At 44.0% G+C, this 18,895-nt stretch overlaps 1 protein-coding gene across 1 annotated transcript in view; it reads right to left on the reverse strand.

Annotated features, from left to right (window-relative positions):
* The window catches only part of FRMPD1 (FERM and PDZ domain containing 1), a 45,231-nt gene that overhangs the window by 5,589 nt on the left and 20,747 nt on the right, over positions 1-18,895 (reverse strand). The window contains exons 7-17 of the mRNA XM_026099348.2: positions 18,719-18,764; positions 15,616-15,723; positions 11,379-11,474; positions 8,786-8,911; positions 7,476-7,595; positions 7,010-7,146; positions 5,619-5,745; positions 5,133-5,228; positions 3,521-3,703; positions 2,952-3,099; positions 1,068-1,865 (exon numbers count right to left, since the gene is read on the reverse strand). Coding sequence (XP_025955133.2) covers positions 1,068-1,865; positions 2,952-3,099; positions 3,521-3,703; positions 5,133-5,228; positions 5,619-5,745; positions 7,010-7,146; positions 7,476-7,595; positions 8,786-8,911; positions 11,379-11,474; positions 15,616-15,723; positions 18,719-18,764 — 1,985 coding nt within the window. The remainder of the gene's footprint in view (positions 1-1,067; positions 1,866-2,951; positions 3,100-3,520; positions 3,704-5,132; positions 5,229-5,618; positions 5,746-7,009; positions 7,147-7,475; positions 7,596-8,785; positions 8,912-11,378; positions 11,475-15,615; positions 15,724-18,718; positions 18,765-18,895) is intronic.

Raw genomic sequence — 18,895 nt, forward strand, 5'->3', positions numbered from 1 at the left:
AAGGGAAGACTATGGACCTGTGACTACAAAGACTGAGATCCAGTATTATGAAGAGTAATATAGTCTCTCTCTTTGTTTGAATAGCTTACTGGGGTCACTTCATCTGACTTTGCAAACTGAAAAAGGTGTTATTAGTGGCAAGCTACAGAAAGCACTGGCCAACAGTTTCAGATTTACTAACCTTGAATGGAAACATTAACAGAAATTCCTAGCCTGGATATTTAGACAATAAAATACCTAGAGATTACAGTATTGTGCTTGAACATTGCATTGTTACTGTATGTGAACTCAGAAGCCAAAATTGTCTAAGTATATGAAATAGATTCTTAAGAAGTTCAGTTAAAGTTGAAAGAGCCAGTTATTTCAGAAGCAAGAATCCTCTCATTTCTGAGAAAAAATAACTATCAGGGAACTGTTCAGCCACCGGACTTCTTGACCCAATTACATAACATACTCTCATCCCCAAATTATTTTTAGTGTCAGTTGGGTTGTGCATTGAGCTGTAAAACAGCTTCCAGCTCTTGAGTTAGGGTAGTGCCTGAAAGCAGAAATATTTTCCATAGAGCTTCATGTTAGTGTAAGGGTACAGATATTTCCCATGTTCTATTTCACCACCCTTTCCAACAGCAAAGATTCAGTGTACACAGAAGGTTGCATAGGACTTGCTCATATAGCACAATGGCTTCAAGACTAGGCAGACCCATACATCATTATTCTGGAATTCCTGCAGAAACCTGGGGACTTTCCAGAATGCTAAACTCATTTGAAAACTGATTTTTTTCTGGGACCAGTGCTTGAATGTTATGGAAAAACATCTCTGGAAAACTGCAGCTCTGACCCCTATTGAGCACCCACTACCAGCTTTGCAAGGTATACCTGCTGAAGGCTGGCTTGCAAAGTAGCTGTGTTTAAAGGTCCTTCAAAACTCTAGGGAAATCTATGAAAATCTAAAAGAGAAGATGGTCCCTCCTGTATGATTGACATAGTAAATAAGCACAGCCCTAGCACAATAAGTGGAGAGAAGGTGAGGACAGGGGATCACCTACAGGGGATCCATGAGAGTTTACCTGCCAGAGCATCTGGGGGGCTGAGTCTGTCTGCTGCATCGTAGAACTCATCCTCGGAGCTAGTGTCTCCAAAGCCTGGGGGAGGGTCCAGAATGAGATCGCTCACCTCTGCCATTTGATCTGATCTGCAGGATACACCCTCCTGGGCAGACACATCTTTCCAAGAACTTCTAGGGCTGTGATTGATGTTCCTCTCCACATTACCAGGAGGTGATATGTTGTAGCAAAGGCTGTAATAGTCCATGGCAAGTCTCTCAGCCAGGTTGGTCTCTAGCACAGATGCACCCATGTCCTCTCCTCTCAGCTCAGAGTGACTGTGTTCAGACCCAGGTTCTGCTGCTTGTGGTACCTGCAAAAAGCAGAAGAAGTTTCTGGCTTCTGTTTTGCTGGAGCCCCTTGCAGCACCAATGGGGAAGAAGCTCTTATCTGAGCTGTTCATCTCTTGCACTGTTGGCATATAGAAATGGAAGAACTCTGGCCTAGAAGAAGAACAAGCTTCCAGCTCGTCTTCCTCCAGTGCATCCATGGAGTCACTTGAGCCACTTGTCTTACACCCTCGGCTCTCAGTGTTAGCTGAATCTGAAGCTTCTGATGTGCTGTCTGTTGCATTGTCAGACTTGCTGCATTGTTCATCCCCTCCAGCTTGGGGCTTTATGCTGTCCTGCTCCAGGCTGTGGAGGTCTTCCAGCTCCTCCTCCTCACACACAGGTTGGATACTGCCATATGGTGCACAATGCTCTGAGGAGGAATCTAGCTCCCAGGAGTCTTCAGAGTCACTGCAGGTTCTAGATTCATATCCTGAAATTTAAACATACGCATGAGCCTGCACTTAGCAGAGCAAGGAGAAACAGTCAGATGAGTCTGAACTTGGCTCTAGGGCAGAAACTCAAGGCCCCGGGAGCTCTGCCCTCATTGTTGCTCCACAGCCATCAACATGAAGAAACAGTCTGAAGTGCAGGGCTATAACCTGTAAGCTGGGGCTTGGTCCTTTCTTCTTGCTTTGTCTAATTTTACCACATAGCACATGCATGCATTTTGGAGAGACAGTGCCTCTCATGTCCTTCATTACAGCATCTCTTACATGAGTGGAGATAGAGAGGAAAGCCTAGGCCCAAAGCCTCTAAAGAGCTGAATGCTGTGTTTACGGAAGAGGACTGCATTGTTGCCTCACAGGCAGCCCCTAAATCCCTGCGCTCTCTTGATTTTGTGCCTAATCTGGGTGTTGGTAGCATCCAACATCTCCAGTTCTCCTATGCATATCACCAGTGATCAGCTCAGGGGTCTCAGCAAGAAGCCCTACCTCCCTAAGATCCCTCTAGGGCGACTGCACAGAGACAGGCTGACCTAGAGTGAAGCACACCTACCTAGCAGCTCAGTTGCCTCAAGCAGATCTCTGAAGGACCCTGTCTCTTGACGCAGGGAGCTTAAGAAAAACATCCAGCTAACCTGTTGTCTAAAGGCTCAGTCTGCAGCATCTGTTAGGTTGGAGTTATCCTGGCAATGGACAGGACATCATGCAAAACAGATACCACTGTCTCCTGTCTGGGAGAAGCCAGCAGAGGGAGGTGGTTCATGAAGTTGGAAACAGCACAAGGACTCAGTTACTGGTCTGCAGTTTCAATGATAGATACATCCTCCATTTCTTGGGAAGAGCAGACAAGTATTGCTGGCCTCCCTGTTGCTGCCCAATGTTTGGGTCTGATGGAAATCTGGCAGGGCCCACACCAAAGCTGACAGTCTCAATAGTAAGCAGACATCACTACACCCTCCAGGGCTACTGTCCTAGCATAAGGCTGTATTCCCAGGAGGGAATAGCATCTCCGCTACTAGAGAAACCACTCACTTACTCCCTACCCTTTGGCAAAAAGATGGCTGGTTTTTTACCTTCTTCAGCTGACATACGGTGCAGTTGCTGTTTTTTCTCCCCCCAAGTAAATATGGAGACATTTGCATCCACGAACAGCCTGTAATACCCGTTGATGAGGCAGACAAGATCTTTTGCACTGTTTGATTCCAACAGCAGAGTCAGCAGCTTTTGTTGGATGGAGAGAGGAAGAAAGAAAACCACAATAACATTAAAACAGACAAACACTGTTTGTGCTGCAATCTGTAGGAGTGTGCTGCACACTAAAAAGACATTCTCTGCCTTCCATACTGCCCTCATTACAGAGCACTCTGTTAATGCATGAGGCACAGAGAAAGAATACATTTTTTTTGTTGCATTTTGTTTTTTGAAATGCCTGGTCAATGAAGGACAGCAGGAGGAATCATTTTTCTTCCATCATTTTATGTTCTTCCTACTAGCTTTCCCTTCTGAGTCTGTTCTAAATCTTTACTACTAATGACACTTTTAGCTGAAGTGTTAGATTTTGAAAAAAAATGGTGAGAATGACTTTCCCTTGTTCTCTGGCCCTGACAGAGCCACACTCTGGCCATCATGAAACCACCATTACCTTCAGATCCTGCAAGTAGATTTTCACCATGCTCACTTTCTCAGACTCCTCCGTAAGCTCCAGCCTGCTGATGTTTGCAAACTCTGCCAGACTTGTTATGATGTTGAGCTTATTATTGATAATCTGGCTCACCCCGTACTTGGCCCCAACCAGCAAGGCAACGTATGATTCTCTGTCCTGTAGCTGTAGGGGGAGAGGTTAAATCAAACTTCAGCTGAAATGTCAGCAGGAACTTGTTCACCTGGGTTGTACCAGGACTCCTTAGTCATCTGTTATTGTATGGTATCTTTTAACACAGGAATCCTATTACAATTGAACTGTAAACAGCTGCAAAGGGGAGCTCCTCATTTCTTATAGGTCATCTTGTCCTGGTGTGTCTTTCCTCTGACTCGGGGACTGCCAATTTCCCTGTGCCCCCAAGACACATGGCCCAAGGAGGGGCAGCAGGCACAGACACTGTATTAGAGATAAGCCCAGGTCTACGGAAAATTGCAGCAAAGCCTGCAATTTGTTTCTTTTCAGCAAAATTCACTGACAGACTATTTCAGCTGGCCTCTTTCCTCCCAGTATATACTGTTTTATCCTGGCCCAAGAGACTCTGACAATAATCTGTGATGGTAGATGCAGTGTGACCACCACAGAGCGCAGCAGTCACAGGAGGCACAGGACTTGGATGGAAGCACATATGAGGCACTATAGCATAATTCACAGTCAGACTATTTTGGCTCTCTGCCTTTTTTTTTTTTTTTAAAGAAATGCCAACATTTTCTGTTAGGATCAGACATTTAAAAAATAAACTAATTTAACTGCCAAATAATTTAGCAGAAATATTTCATTTTCCACACAAGTGTAAACATAGACATTATTGTAATGCATCAGTAAGGCCCTCCTCTGATATAGTGCAGTTGCACTGCTCAGCTCTCTGTACAAAGCAGCCTGTGATCCCCAGTTTAGCAGGGGATCCACATGGTGACAGGTAGAAAACCAAGAGACTCTTGTGAAAAGAGCAGTGTTCTTTTTTAACAGACAGGTTTAATCATCTTGGTCAATATCTTTTCTTAATGGTTTTTAAACCACTCTGAGATCTCTGAAGTCCTTTAAAATGTACAAAATATGGACAGAGCTCACCTGAGAAATAAGATCCACATATTTTAATTAGAAAATAACACATAGTTATCAGGTAAATTGGTATGTTATTGACTTTAATGGAGCTATGCAGATTTAACCTAGCAAGGAACCTGATCAATATTTACCATGATGTCTCAAGATGAAGTACCAATAGTATGCCCGGAGCTTGCTGAAACACCATCAGCAGAGGTAATGTTACATTTTCTATAAGCATCACAGCAAAGACAGGAGAGAAGACACAGTAACAGATCACTAGTTTTACATCAACAGACAACTTAGAAAAATATTTAGACATTTCTGCTTTACATAGGGTTTGCTTTGGTCAAGAGATGATCTTATCCACAGGTGAAGAAAAAGGGTTAAAACTGCTTCTAGTGCCCAGTCTTTCCAGTTACTGTTCAAGTACAGTGCTGTGAGAGCTACACAGAGCAGATAGTGAGACACCATACCAAAACCCAATAAGACAGAAAAACAGCACTCATACCATCAGGGTGGCATTAAAGATCTTCCCATTGTACATCTTCAGGTCTCCCAGTATCTGCAGGTAGCTCAGGCGAACTTTGACTGCCGCAAGCATATGCTTATTTTTGCAAAAGAAGAAATACTGTTTAGAAACACCACAGACAAATAGTGTTTGCCAGGTATCCTATAGGCTAGAGGATTCAGGAAAGGTTATTTCCATATAGGACTTGGTATCTAGTTTGGTTCAGGTATGCAATAGATTTGTACAGGATTGTACCGCATTGCAGCATTTACTGTCTGGCAACTTCACAAGCAAACTGCAGCAGCACGCACTACACATGGAGATTGGGGTGTGTGGGCTGCAGGAAAGGTTAGAAGAGGAAAAGGTAAAGAAAAACAAATGGTCATACAGAGGTGAGACCCACACAGGAAAGAAATCTCCTCTCTGGACCTGAAACATGCTGCTGGCACTCAGGGAGGAACCGCAAAGCTGTATCATACACACTACCTTCTGCCGAGGATCCAGTAGGACCTGGTTCCGCTTCATGTGGTAGCTGATAGCTTTTTTGATATCTTTGCCTCTCATGTTTCGGAGCAAAGTTGGTGAGATGAAGTTTTCAATTCCCCAGTCCTTCCTGCCAGAAAGACAGGGAAGAGAGCAAAGAGAGTTCCAGCTGTGCTGCCTCACAACAATGACAGAACTTGTAGAAGGAAAGTCTGCCAGGGACACGGAAGGACAGAGACACCACCTCTGGCTCAGGGAGTTCTGAGTGCCAGGGTGCTGTAGGATCATTCTGAAGCATCACAGAACATGATTTGCTTTGCTCACATTCTCTTCTCTCTGCATCTGCATCTGACTGGGAGATGGGTTTGGATGAACGTATAGTCTCACCCAGAATGACTGTTTTTACGTGCTTATACAGCAGATAATCTACATCCTCAGTCAGCATAATGGTCCTGTCTGTCCTTACTACCCAGAGAATGAAAACTCCATCTTTACATCCACTTTACTTTGCTTACCCGATTATCACATTTTAATATATCTGCTTTCCCAGACCCCAAAATATGGACCAACTGTTTTGCTGAAGAATTTATCCAGCCCAAGCACCAACTACCTCAAAGAATACTGCAGAGTTGTCTCTTATTACTTCTCACTCTCCACTAACTGCATGTGGTTGGGCATGTCTTACTGTAAACAATGAATCAGTGATGCTGCATGGGCTGGCTGAGGCTCAGCAGTGCTGTTACATCAGCACTACAGCACAAATGCCTATTACTTAATGACTGGCCCATCACAAGTTCTTAAAGCAGGATTGTTCTTTCAAGCAAGTGTGATCTAACAGTAGTGATATGCTGCACAGTGCATGTGCTGCATTTAAAGCACTTTCTGTATTTTTTCCAGATCTCATTACTTCACAGGTCCTATTAATTGTACTGAAATTAGATTTCTGAGATAATGCTTGTCGATGAAGAGATGTGAAGTGCTGAATATGCAAAGGTGATGATTAATCTCTCCCAGAACTACAGAATGCAAGTCTCTGTATTCTGGCAGAAGTAGCCTGGATAAGCATAACTAATACAAGACATCGTGGCACTTGCTATTTGATGTCTCTGCTGTAGCTACAGATCAGAACTTCCCTCTGCTTATGGAAATGCCTTGATGTTATACTGTCTGTGTTATCCAAGCAGCTCAGAAGGAATGTTAAAGACAGGGAGGCTCATGCAGCTGCCTTATCCAAAAAGGACTGGCATGACTAAGAGACTGTAATCTTTTTGGGTCAGAAACAGTCTCCTACCCTATTTTAAACACTGGGAAAATGCAGAGCAGATGCCCTTTTTGATTGGCTCTTTCTTTTGCCTGGCCTAGTCACAACACAACACAGAAATTTTGACACTTACTCAATGTATTTCAAGGACACTTTCTGTGGCTGAGCACAAGCATAGATCCTTTCCTGTATATGCAGAGCAGCCAGACGTAATGCCACACTGCATTTCATTTCCACAGCAAACCTTTCCTGAAGCACATCACTGCAGCTCTGGAACAGGCAGAACTGAGTTAGCAGGACAATGGGAGCTCAAAAAGAAGTCAAGATAAGACCTCTAATATGACTATCATGAGTCAAATAAAGGGTGCCACTCAGCTCATTTCTATTTCATTGAAATTATAATCATGCCTTTAATCAGGCAAGCATGCAAATTGGTTTGATTAAGAATTTAATGTAAGTTAAACCCAAATCATCTATTCTTAAATGCTCAGCATTGTACATTCATTTAACAAAACTGGCCTAAATTATGCCTTGGTTTAAAGCAGACATGAGGGCTTGGGTAAGAAGAGCTCTTGAATCATGGGATGCCTCAATGTCACCTGCAGATAAAGATACTCAAAGGCAACTGGGTCTTCCTGCAGGAGGTCTAAGGGATCTTTTGGGATGAAGCAGACTCTGAAGAGGCACCGGTAGTCATGGGATTCTCTTTTTTGGACTACCTGCAATGGACAAACTCAAACAGCATCATATCATAACAACTGTTGAAATCCCCCCCCCTTCATAAATGCACATTCTGGCTCTTATGAACTCACACAGACTATTTAAAGCCACTGGTATCTGGAATGGTTGCATATTAGCCATTGTCCTTAGCGAACACAAGGGGACATTGCTAATGCTTTTATTTCTCTCCTTGATTCTTCTGTTTTTTCATTTTATCTCTGTGATAGAGTAGAAATCCTTTGGCTGCCGAACTTCATTAAATATCCATTGATCTTATGTACTTGTAGTGCAGCCATAACAGAGGGTTCAAGGCCATATGATAATGACAGAGGAAAAGGCAAGACTCTGATTTTAACTTCAGCCAGAAGGTACAGCAGCCCAAAATAGACACTTGTATCATTATCATAATATCAATACAATATTAAGACCACTACATTATACTTTAGCATATTTTATTTTAGGCAAAGCTGGAACAGGCTCATCAGCAGAAACTAAGCAGAAATTCTCAGACAGTTGTGCTCAGGGGTTGGATGGAGGCTGTTAACTACAGAAGCTCTGTGCATCAGAGCAGACCACCAACTAACAACAAAGTCAAGAGCATGGAGATGAGACACATAAGCAGACTCACTGTCACAAATTAGATTAGCCCAGAATTACTTAGAGAGCAACTATAACAAAAACCTAAGGTTAGGTCTGGGCAGGTTTTTCAAGTGAGACACAGTTATTTTAAGACTGTCTCAAACGCTCTTCTGTAGATGAGCCTATCTAACAGCTGGCACAAAGCATGCCAGTCCCTGATTGGTCTACTCTGTTCAAGCAATACCAGCTTGTGGGTATTGCTCTGTGGGCTCTCTAAACTGAATGAGGCACATTTGAAAGCATTATTTCTCAGTGAGCTCTGGTTAATGCAGTTTTAATATATGTGACAGGCAGAGGGAAGAGGACAGCACCTCTGAAGATGAAGAGTGTCATGGCAGGATTCACTACTTCTAAGTGTCCTCTGAAGGTAGTCAATAGCTTCCCCTCCTTCCTCAGAGCATATCAAGCCAAGTCCTCTTCCTCTCATACCTCTCACGATATCTGCAGAGCTGTGCTCTCTCTGTAACTTGTTGAAGCAGGAGGGGCACCAGGCCAACTCATCCTGTGACCCCTTGCATGGCTGCAACTGCTTTGGAGGGGCCCTCCTCACCTGCTCGATGAGCTCATCATCATGCAGCAGGTAGATCTTAGCAATGTTATACTGCTCCTCCAAGGCAAGGGCGAAGTGTGCTATGCTTCGGATGGAGAGCTTCTCCTTCAAGGTGAGAACAATGTCCTAGGAAGGGAATGCACACGGACATTTGAATGCAACTTAAACACAATTGCTGAGCATTGCTAGCACACTGTATGAATGCAGATGTTAACAAAGCTGCCCTTGACTCCTGCCTACCATTGGCAGTTGTGTGGGACAGCACTGAGAAGGCAATAGCTGAACCCAACAGGCTTCTGCACCACAGCAGTGAGTTTTTTAGTGCTGTTTCACAGGGAACCAATGACTACATGATCGTACTGCGTTTGCCCCTCCACTGACAGATTTCAACCATAGACCTAGACAGACCATAGAGGTCTCATGGTTAGACAAGGCCTGCAGGCTTGTCAGAACAAGAGATATGAGGCAAGCCAGTCTCTTTGTGATATCAAACACAAGCTTGGCAGTTAGCTGTCCTACGAGCCCAGCAGGATGCCCAACCAGCAAATGAGTATGCCAGCCAGTCAGCACACAGGTAGCTCAGAAACACCCATGTACACTAGCCAGTGAGTAAGTAAGGGACAAGAGAGGGAGCTGAGACAACTGTGGGGGAAGCTTGGGAAGCAGAGTTGAAGGGAGGACAAAATATTTTTCAGTAGGTCAAGAGGACTAGGAAGAGAAATTGGGGCTTGTTATGATAAGTGTGTAGTAAGATGCAAAAATTCAAGGTATAGCAGACATCAAACCCATTTCTTAGAGTTGCATGTCCTAGGCTCCTTCATGTTGAAGGCTTTTGCCTTATAGGTTTCAATTTTAGTTTATAGTTTTTTAGTGGTGTTCAGTGTTTTCTGTCACCCTCAGTCCAAAAGTTTGGTCTTAGTCATTCTAGCTTTCTAGAACTTTAAGACACTATTCAAAGAAATTACAAAGAATTGGTGAAAAATACCCCCCCAAACATCAAAAAATAGGAAGAATTTGAGAGCACAGTTGTCAGTAAAAATCTTCCCAGACTTGTACAGGTGTTCAGCTGTATGCAGAACTCTGTTAGAATATTAAATATTATGGAAATAATTATTTGTCTTTTTTGTTGGCAAACAGAAAACATTACGTAAGGCTTGACTGTGTACAAATTAAAATAGTACTCCTTTGATTCACTCAAGCCTCATGGGATGAGCATAGATGTTTGTGGAAAGAGTCATTTCTATTTTAAGCAGGGATCTTTCAAATAGGAGAGAAACATTTGAAAACACCTATTTCAGAAAGCATTTACCCGTTTGAATGCATCTATGAGGGAAGTTGGCAGAAGTTTCGCTTAAGTCCAGTAAGAAAAAATTTGTTCCAGGATAGAATCAAGTCAATCATGAAGATCTAATCCATCTTTAGCAATTAGTCCCTTGCAAATGGGCATTCAAATGTCACTTTTCAGTTCTTCTCTATCTTCCCTACTGCCTCCTTCCTTCATTTTACTGTTTTCTTTTTCTCTACTCAGCAACTGATCACAAGATTTGCAGGGACTTATTTGCATGTGAGACCATTACAGCTTTGTGAAATTTGGATTAATTGGACAATAGACCCACTTTTTGAGGGAAGCTACCAATAGATTATAAATAAGATCCCTTTGTTTTGTTTCTTTCATGTTATTTCCATCTAATATTCCAGAATGTCTATCACTTGACTTTTCCATACTAACTGCACTGCTGCAGAACATCACGTATTTAAAGAAACGATGGCCTCCAATTGCTGTATGCAAGCAAATCCCGCCAGCTCCAACACAAACACTGAGCAGCTCTGAAGATTAGGCTAGAAAAACTCACAGCTTGTAGGCCTTGTCTAAATGCAGCAATTATGAAAGTGCTAGATTACTTGCTCTGGAGAGCAGCAATTTATATTTTGAAGAGAATAATGGTAGCTTTTCTGTGATGCCTCCAAGCACAACTGATCCTAAGGGGGTGGTACTGCTTTTCATCTCAAGGGGTTATTCAGTTTTCATTTCCAAAAAGAACACGCTTTCACCTATGCAGAACTGAGGCTGGAACACAGAGAGATACTTTAAAGAACAACTGGCACTAATGCACTTGCTGAATTCACTCCAGACCTCAGCTCCACCCTCCATGTCCCGAGCCAGGAAACTTGTTCTCCCTCTAAGGGGTGCACACTGTCATTGCCACATTAAAGAACCTGTTTCTGTATATGCTGTCCTGTGGTTTCCTAGGAAAGAAAAGTTTGTGTGTCCAGCTGCTGATTTGTCAATCCCCCGCCAAGCTGTCCTGTTGTCTAGCTTCAACTACACAAAGTTGTACTGGTCTCACAACCAAGTTCCTGCAAGTTCTATGAAAATTGCTAGGAAGTTGCTAGGAAGAAAAAGAATCAAAGCAATGCTGCCACTGCAGGAAGAGCAAGGAAAATCCAGCTCACTGAGCAGTGGTCAGCAATTAAATCAGCACCTGCTGGCTAATCTATAACCAAGGCTTTGTAAGTTCTACTGCCTGTACACCTTTGCAGCTGGGTTGAATAGAAGTGGTAGGAACAAAAACAGATAACCAAGAATCATTACCTTCACAGTAGTGCTTGTCTCAAACCTGAAAGCTTTCGTCTGCCCATTTTCCAAGTATACCTTGAGAACGTTTGGCATACAAAGAAGAGAATTCCCCTGTGCAACAAAAGCAACAGCCCTAATTAATCCCCAGACCTATGAAGCCTCGGGGAGCCCGACTGCTCCACCTGGCACAGCACATCCTGAAATAAATGCAAATATTTGTCTGTTGTTACAAACCTCATTCAGGACACCTAGCTTTATTCCCTGATTATGCTCCTAGTATGGAACAAGGGAAAGAGACTGTAACAAACTCCTTTCCAATAAAACACTGCCAGGGCAATAGGTGTACATGGCCCACTGTCCAATTCCCACACAGCATGATATCAAAAGCTGAGAGCCATCATCCCTGCTCACTACCAGAAGAGCAGTGAGAGCTGCCAGGAAAGACATCTTCCCATTGTCAGGCACCAGACAAATACAAAACCTTTGCACTGACACCCACTAGTAGCAGCCGTACCTTCACTCAAGAGATATGCAAGCCCTCCATGCTACCATGAATAGACCTTGCACACCAGGGGAAGGTGTAGGATCTAGTTGAGTATGGAGTGGTACTTTTCTTTAGCATCCCCTTAAGATTTGTGACCCTTCTGAATAACAGATGGTGTCACCACAGTCTCTTGAAATATGTCTCAAAAGCGTTAGGCAAGGCAATGACCACCATAGTGAAAGCCTCTTCCTTTGGTACCCTCAGGAGGAACTGGGAATGCGGTTTCTGTCCATCTGTAGGTGCCTACAACTACACCCTTGAGCCCACCACCTTCTTCCTTTGGTAAAGATTGTTTCTGCCTTCCCTCTTGTTTTCAGCCTTGTTCTTATTGCTGTTCAATGCTAAGATGGTGTTCACTCCTCCTTCAGCCTGAAACTTATCTTTAGTTATCTTTACTGTTCTTGAGTCAGCACATTATATTTTCTGCTTTCATGATAGTGTCAAGACTGAGAATGGCATTTCTAAGATGATTTCATGTTTCATCTATGTTTCATCTGTTGTGAAACACCTTATAAATCTCACGACCTTGGTCTCTATTGATGGAGACCCCACGTGCCCTGGAAGTGCTACAACAGAAAACATAAAACTCTTGTGTCTTGTGCCTTTTTCCCCTTTTTCCTTCCCTCCCTCCCTCACTGAGAGAAATGAACCATCATTGTCACTATTCCTGAGTCCAAGTTCTTCTTCCCTTGGGCTAAGTAGCCCAAACAGATCATGTCTTTGACAAGCTTTGGGTGCTCCATCAGTTATAAAGAAGTGATGCTGTTTTTCACCTATTGCATATCTCCTTTGGTACCTTCAGCAGGTTATTGTATGAATATGGCCTTGCTGTTTGTTCAGCCAGCACACAGCAGAACTTGAAATATATAAATTTTCGAAATACAAAACAAAGTTAAATACCACAACTTTCCTGAGCAGATCAAAGTGAGAGCCTGCTTTATCCAGATGAGATTTCTGTCATTTGGTGAAGGCTCTGATAGATTATTATGAATTAATTCTGAAAGCTTCTGATACAGCTTAAGCACCTGTACCCCTCCAGTTTTGTCTGATGCAAGGCTGATTCACACCAGGTTAGAATACCTTCTAATAGTACACTGTTGATGTTGACCTGAAGATCCTGCAGGATGTGTCTCCGGCATATCATTCAGCTATATGGAAATAAACAAAGTTTGCACCAGAAAACAGCGGCTTGATAGCATTTGGGCTAATCAACAATTTATGCTCCCAAAATGGAGTTTCAGATTTCATCTGTAGAAGGCAGCTTCTTGGCTCCTTCCAAAGGTCATGGAGCTCATTTAGCAATACTCCATTAAGATGACAAGAGTTGTACATTTACTGAAACAGGAGACTCTGCAGTTTTCAGTGCCATAATATCCACTTTGTCTCCCTTAATGCATCAATCTTCTCTGTGTCTGAAGGGAGGAGCACATGCAGAATAGCTGCTGTCTGTGGTGAATATTGCTTTTCCAGAAAGAAGAAATAAATGCACAACAAGCATGCTTACTCTTCTTCTTGTGCTAATATTTTACTATCCAAATCAGGGGCTGTATCCACCTGGTGTAAATGGAGGTGACACCTCTGGGATCCCACCTGTGGAGGAATCCACCTCACTGGATTTCTCTTACCTCTGTGCTCTCACTATATGAACATGAAATTATGTTGATGGTGTTCCTCCTCTGCACTTGCAAGGGAATGATAACTTGGATCAGCAAAATGTTGATACAGGCTCCGTAGGAAGTGCAGAGTACAACCTTCCATCTGGAAGTGCCTTCCTAGTGATCCAGCTGCTGGAGCTGTTGAGACTTACCTTGTACCCAGTAGAATGGCACAAATTTGAGACCTCCATGCACTAGCAGAGTTTTGCCCTTCACACTTTCCTCTGCAACACCAGTGCCCAAACTACAGCTGAAACAGCTCCACGGGAACTCCCAAGCAGAGGCCAGTGTGAACTCCCAATTACAAGAAGAATCTGAAACTGATGGCATTTTCAGGTCTTCAGATCTGGCTGTATCCCAAGACCAGGCTTGCCCAAGGCCTCTCATAGTCATCCCTGCTCGTGAACCACTTCTAGGGCTCCCTTTTCTTCTGTCTTCCTTGTCTGTATGAGATCTGTGGCCTATGTCTCATGTCTTTCAGCCATATGAAGAGCCCAGCATGCGGCTTCTGTGCCAAGAAGGGTGGCCCAGCTACAGCAGTGCTCAGCTAGGATTGCAGCAGACCTTGCATTAAGATCAGTGTGATTTGAACACACCCCAAAATAGAGCAAAGCCTTGCAGCAACCCTGACACATCTGGCAACAGCTGGCAGAGAGGAAAGGATCCTAGTGTCTAGAGAGCTGAATGGCAACTGTGCCAGAAATGACACCTAATCCTCTCCTGCTCTTGAGAAAGGGCCAGAAAAGGAGGAGGGATTCTGACATGCCTAGAGTCAGGCACAGATGTCAAAGCATTCACACTGTGCCTGTCTAATAAGCTGCAGACATCCAGGGCATGTTCAGCTGCACCTCTGCTTTCGTGCAGGATGAGAAGAAGAGGGCAATCAAATGCATCCCATGGAGGAATGCATTGCCTGAACTGGGTCAGGAAAGCTCAGTACAGCCAGAGACAGGAGAGAAGAGACAGCCTAGAAGAGAAGAAGGAAAAGGCCTAGTGACTGGTTCATCACATTGCAAAAGGCAAAGAAGTAGAATTTGGTCAGATCACAAGCAGCTACTGAACAGCACTTATAAGTAGGGGATGAGGCAGGGGGAGTTTGGACACTGAACTTCATGATTCAGAAGGGAAAAAGGGGAAACTGGTTGAAGATTCCCAGCTCATCCCAGTTCATCCCAATCACATTGAACTTCTTAGCAAGTTTCATAAATATAAAAATAAAATGTTTAAGAGCTTCTTCCATTTAAGGATAAGTGTCCTCACTGCTTGTCCTTTTCTGCCACAGGCAGTCCCACTTCTACCCAGATCATTTGTTATCAGTAGACTAGAAATCCTGCAATAAACTTCTAGTGAGCCATGCTCTTGTTTTTTCACATCACTACAGGTTGGCTCAGGTGCTGCACAGTCCTCTGCAAGGATAGGAAACACAATGAGGCGGCAAGCCACTCTATCATCTAGAAAACATCTTGTGCCAAATTTAAAAGCAAAGCAAACTGACCAGTACCAAACTACCTGAACACAGCATTGCCAAAGGCTGAGAGGAGATGCCTCAGCTACTTTGGCAGTGAAAAAAACTGTCATGGACAGCAGGATTCACTTCTTTTATCTTCAGGATTAGGATCTGTTGTGCACAAACTTCAGTCTACGCTCACTATAACAAGATTAGCACCTCAGGAGATGACTCTTCCATCCCATGACAGCAGTAGCACAGGTATGTAATGCTAGCATAAAGTTTACATGATGGCAAAACGACATAAGCAGTACCTGGAGATATTTTTCATTCGTCTAAGAAAATAAATCAAAGACAAAACCCCATGGAAAGGAGTAAGACCTCTGGAGATGCCAGTGCTTCCCCACTGATCACAAATGAGACCTAGGAAACAGGTCAGGACAGGATGCCTGGATACATATCCAAGATATGTTAACACAGTGAGGGTGTCACTATTCTGTAGGTCCCAGCCACACTAACCCAGCCTGGCATCTGTCCAAAAGTGTGACCTATTTCTCCCAGAGATGTGGTCCCCAAAGTTCCCAGCAGCAAACATGCTTCACTGACCTGTGAGTGTCCATTCACCAGCACCTCCTCTGCAAACCGAACTTTCACAGGGTTTGATTTTAGCCTTGCCCTCTTCTCTGCAGTGAGAAATGATGACTTAGGCCCACCCTGAAAAAATAACAGTGTGGCATTGGCAGCTCAGTCTGCTGCAGCTTTGTGTGAGGCAAAAGCCCATGATACAGGCAGAATGTGATCACAGCCCATGCCAAAGCTGCTCATACCATACTGGCTCCTGCTTACAGAAAGAGGTGATGTTAGAGTCTCTTACTTCCCTGGGAAATTCAGGTCTGCTGCAGGTTCTTTGACTTATCTGGACGGTTGCTGTTTTCTGAACCCAAACCCAGGTGTCCAATAAATGGACACAGGTATAACATATGTTGTGCACATTCTTCACTTCACTACATGTTAACTAGCTGCTGCGTCTGGGCACCTTCCCAACTCCTGCAATGAAACCAGGATCCCGTAGAAAGACTCACTGTTAAACCAATGGCTTGCTTGTAGCGCAACTACACACCATAAATCAGTGTATGCAGACTGCCTAGAAGCCATGGACCAGAAAAGCTTCATCCATACGAACACAGCAATGTCTGCAACCCTTTCCAGCCCAGCAGGGGTTTCTAGAGCATACTCTTACCTTACAAATATTTAAGAAAGTGTTTGGAGGGCAAAAAAGCCAGCTTGACTTTGTAGTACTGTTGTCACATAACCATACCTTTGCCATTAGGGGGGCCTACCAAGCTCACAGAGCATCACATGAGCCTAGAAACCACTGAGTTCTTGTGCCAAAATGTCTTCTTGTAAAGCATGATATTCCCTAAGGAGAAGCCACTAGGGAAACAGAGGTTCCTCAGTATCCTCTGAAAAGATTTTCAGGTAAAGCAATTCCTACAGTCTTCCAGGGGCTCAAATGCCCCTCAATCTCTCACAGAATCATCTTTCTCCAAAGCTATTTGGAAAGTATGGGGGAAGAGAGGCAGGCATGAATTCCCAGCCAGCAAGTCATTCTGCAGTCTGCTGGGCTGTACAGAGCACTGTATCTCTAAGGCTGTCCATGGGGAGGGCCAAAGCCTGGGACAACCTTTCTAGAGTGACCAGAAAAGACCTGGCAGAGAGTTTGATATCCATCAGTGGGAGGCGTTACCTCTCAGCTCTAAGCACTGCTGCCTTCAGAATGGGGCAAGAGCCAACCCCAAACCCAAGATCAGCCTTGATTGTATTTGGAGGTGTCCTTAAAGTGACCTGCAAAGGAAAAAACAAAAATGGGTTTGTGCTCCATTTGCCTCTCAGAAATGTATGAAGGCCTGAGAAGGGTTTTCCAAATCCTTTTCTCTCTGACAACCTGTTGCATTTTTCACCCTTTGGCTGACACTCAGGTCTTGTCTACTTCATTTTTATCTTGATGTCCAGAGCCAGACCAAGCACTGGAAAGGCTGATATTGGATATACTACACCAGGGATGTCAGACTAACAGAGAAGGGAAGCCCCTGTTCACTCGGTTTGCTTAAAGCTTCTGGTTACTTCGGGTTTGCACACATCTATTGAATGACAACACCTGAGAAACTTTGGGAAGGAAAAAATATTTTAAAGAGGTTTCTTCCTTAATGCATCTTCAATGAATGGCCAAGAAACCTCATGACATTATGCCTGAGCTTCATGAACTCTTCTGAGGAACTGTCATTCCTTATGTTTCTAAGAATAAATCAAAATGAAAGAAATCTCCAAACAATCAAACAAGACACTTGTTTTGTCCCAAGCAAGTCCCAAAACGCTTTCCTAGGAAAAAAAAAAATTCCCTCTTAGGACACTCGCATACATTGTAAGAAGCCAAAAAGCACACAAACCCAATTTTGCCCTTGCTTTGCAGCTCAGCTTTAATACACACTGAAATCCATATGGATAAACACATTATGCTAACAGTACCTCTCTTTCAAGGATTACTTGAGATTGCTTGATGCTGTACAGGTGGCCTGTCAGCTCTGAGTTTCATACTAAAACTTTGATTCTTTTCCCAAAGTAAGATCCACGCACAAGTCCCAGCCCTTAATTGGGGTGGAGGGAGAAAACACAGCCAATATAAGCAGTTTTGTTGATTCAGGAGAGAGCTAGGAGAGCAAAGAGTACATGGAGGAAGTATTCATAGACCATCCCTCACAACGACAATGAATCAGGGTGGTTAGCAGCCTAGCACAGCTAGATCCCAGATTCACTGAATAAAAAAGGGGGAAATTCAAGAAGTCAGACCAGTAACGAATGCCCATTCCTCAGGCTGTAGTGAGCTATCAGATGGAGCCTGAAGAAAAAGGTATAAACATCTTCTAGTGTTTCCAACGGGAAAAGAGGTAGGAAACCTCAAAAGCTTTCAAGCAGCCCCTAGAGAGAGTGCTGTGCCAGCACCTTAGGGTTCTGCCTTACTCATCCTCAGGGTGCAGCTGGCCTTCCTCAGGGGAATTCCAATAGACGTAGACCCGCCCACAGCATGTGGAGAACACACTCAGATCTCCTGTCAGGGAACTTGTTTCTCCAATGAGGTACAAATTCTCAGGACAGCTTGTTCTTGAGAGCTAGCCACTATCAATGCAGACCTGGACTTCCTCACCTCTGAGGAGCACCTCTGACCCCTAACACACCCTGTCAGGCCCACAAAACTCCCCAACTCTGAATGGACAGATGTGGAGACATAACCCAGACAGGTACTGGCTACCCTTTCCAGGGCTGCAGGGGCACCATCAGGCTGAGAGCTGCAATTTATTGACTGCATTTTACTAGCTGAGTCAATTTACCAGAGGCAATATCAGCCACAAGTCAGGCCTTTGCAGGGAGCTCTGGCCTCAGTGTCCAGAAGAGATGTGAGGAACTGCCAATGAAGTAATTCTCCCCCAAGGCTCCTCAAAAGGTATACATACGTGCAAAGACAGAGGGCCCCCAACAGTTACTGAAGAGCTCTTTGACAGCTTTGGTTAGCCCCCTTGTGTCTTATACTCAGATCTTGCCACCCCATCTTCCCCACCTTCAATTGGTGCTCATTCCTCTGTTAACCATGGCCGGACCAAGACCACAGCACAGCAAGCAGTGCTACTGATAATGCTGAAGAAAAGCAATTTACCGACGTGCAGCGCAGAACGGTTAGGAGGAGCTCATCTCCAGCCTGCCTGTAACAGAGAGATGCAGTCAGCCAACTTTAGCAGCCACTTCAACCTTCCTTTCCAGTTTTGCTGACAGATGGCATTAACAAGGCCTTAAGCAGATCAGCTTTCACCGTGAGGGACAATTCTGCTGGGCA

The sequence above is a fragment of the Dromaius novaehollandiae genome, chromosome Z (assembly GCF_036370855.1).
Source record: "Dromaius novaehollandiae isolate bDroNov1 chromosome Z, bDroNov1.hap1, whole genome shotgun sequence".
In the NCBI taxonomy this organism is placed as follows: Eukaryota; Metazoa; Chordata; class Aves; order Casuariiformes; family Dromaiidae; genus Dromaius; species Dromaius novaehollandiae.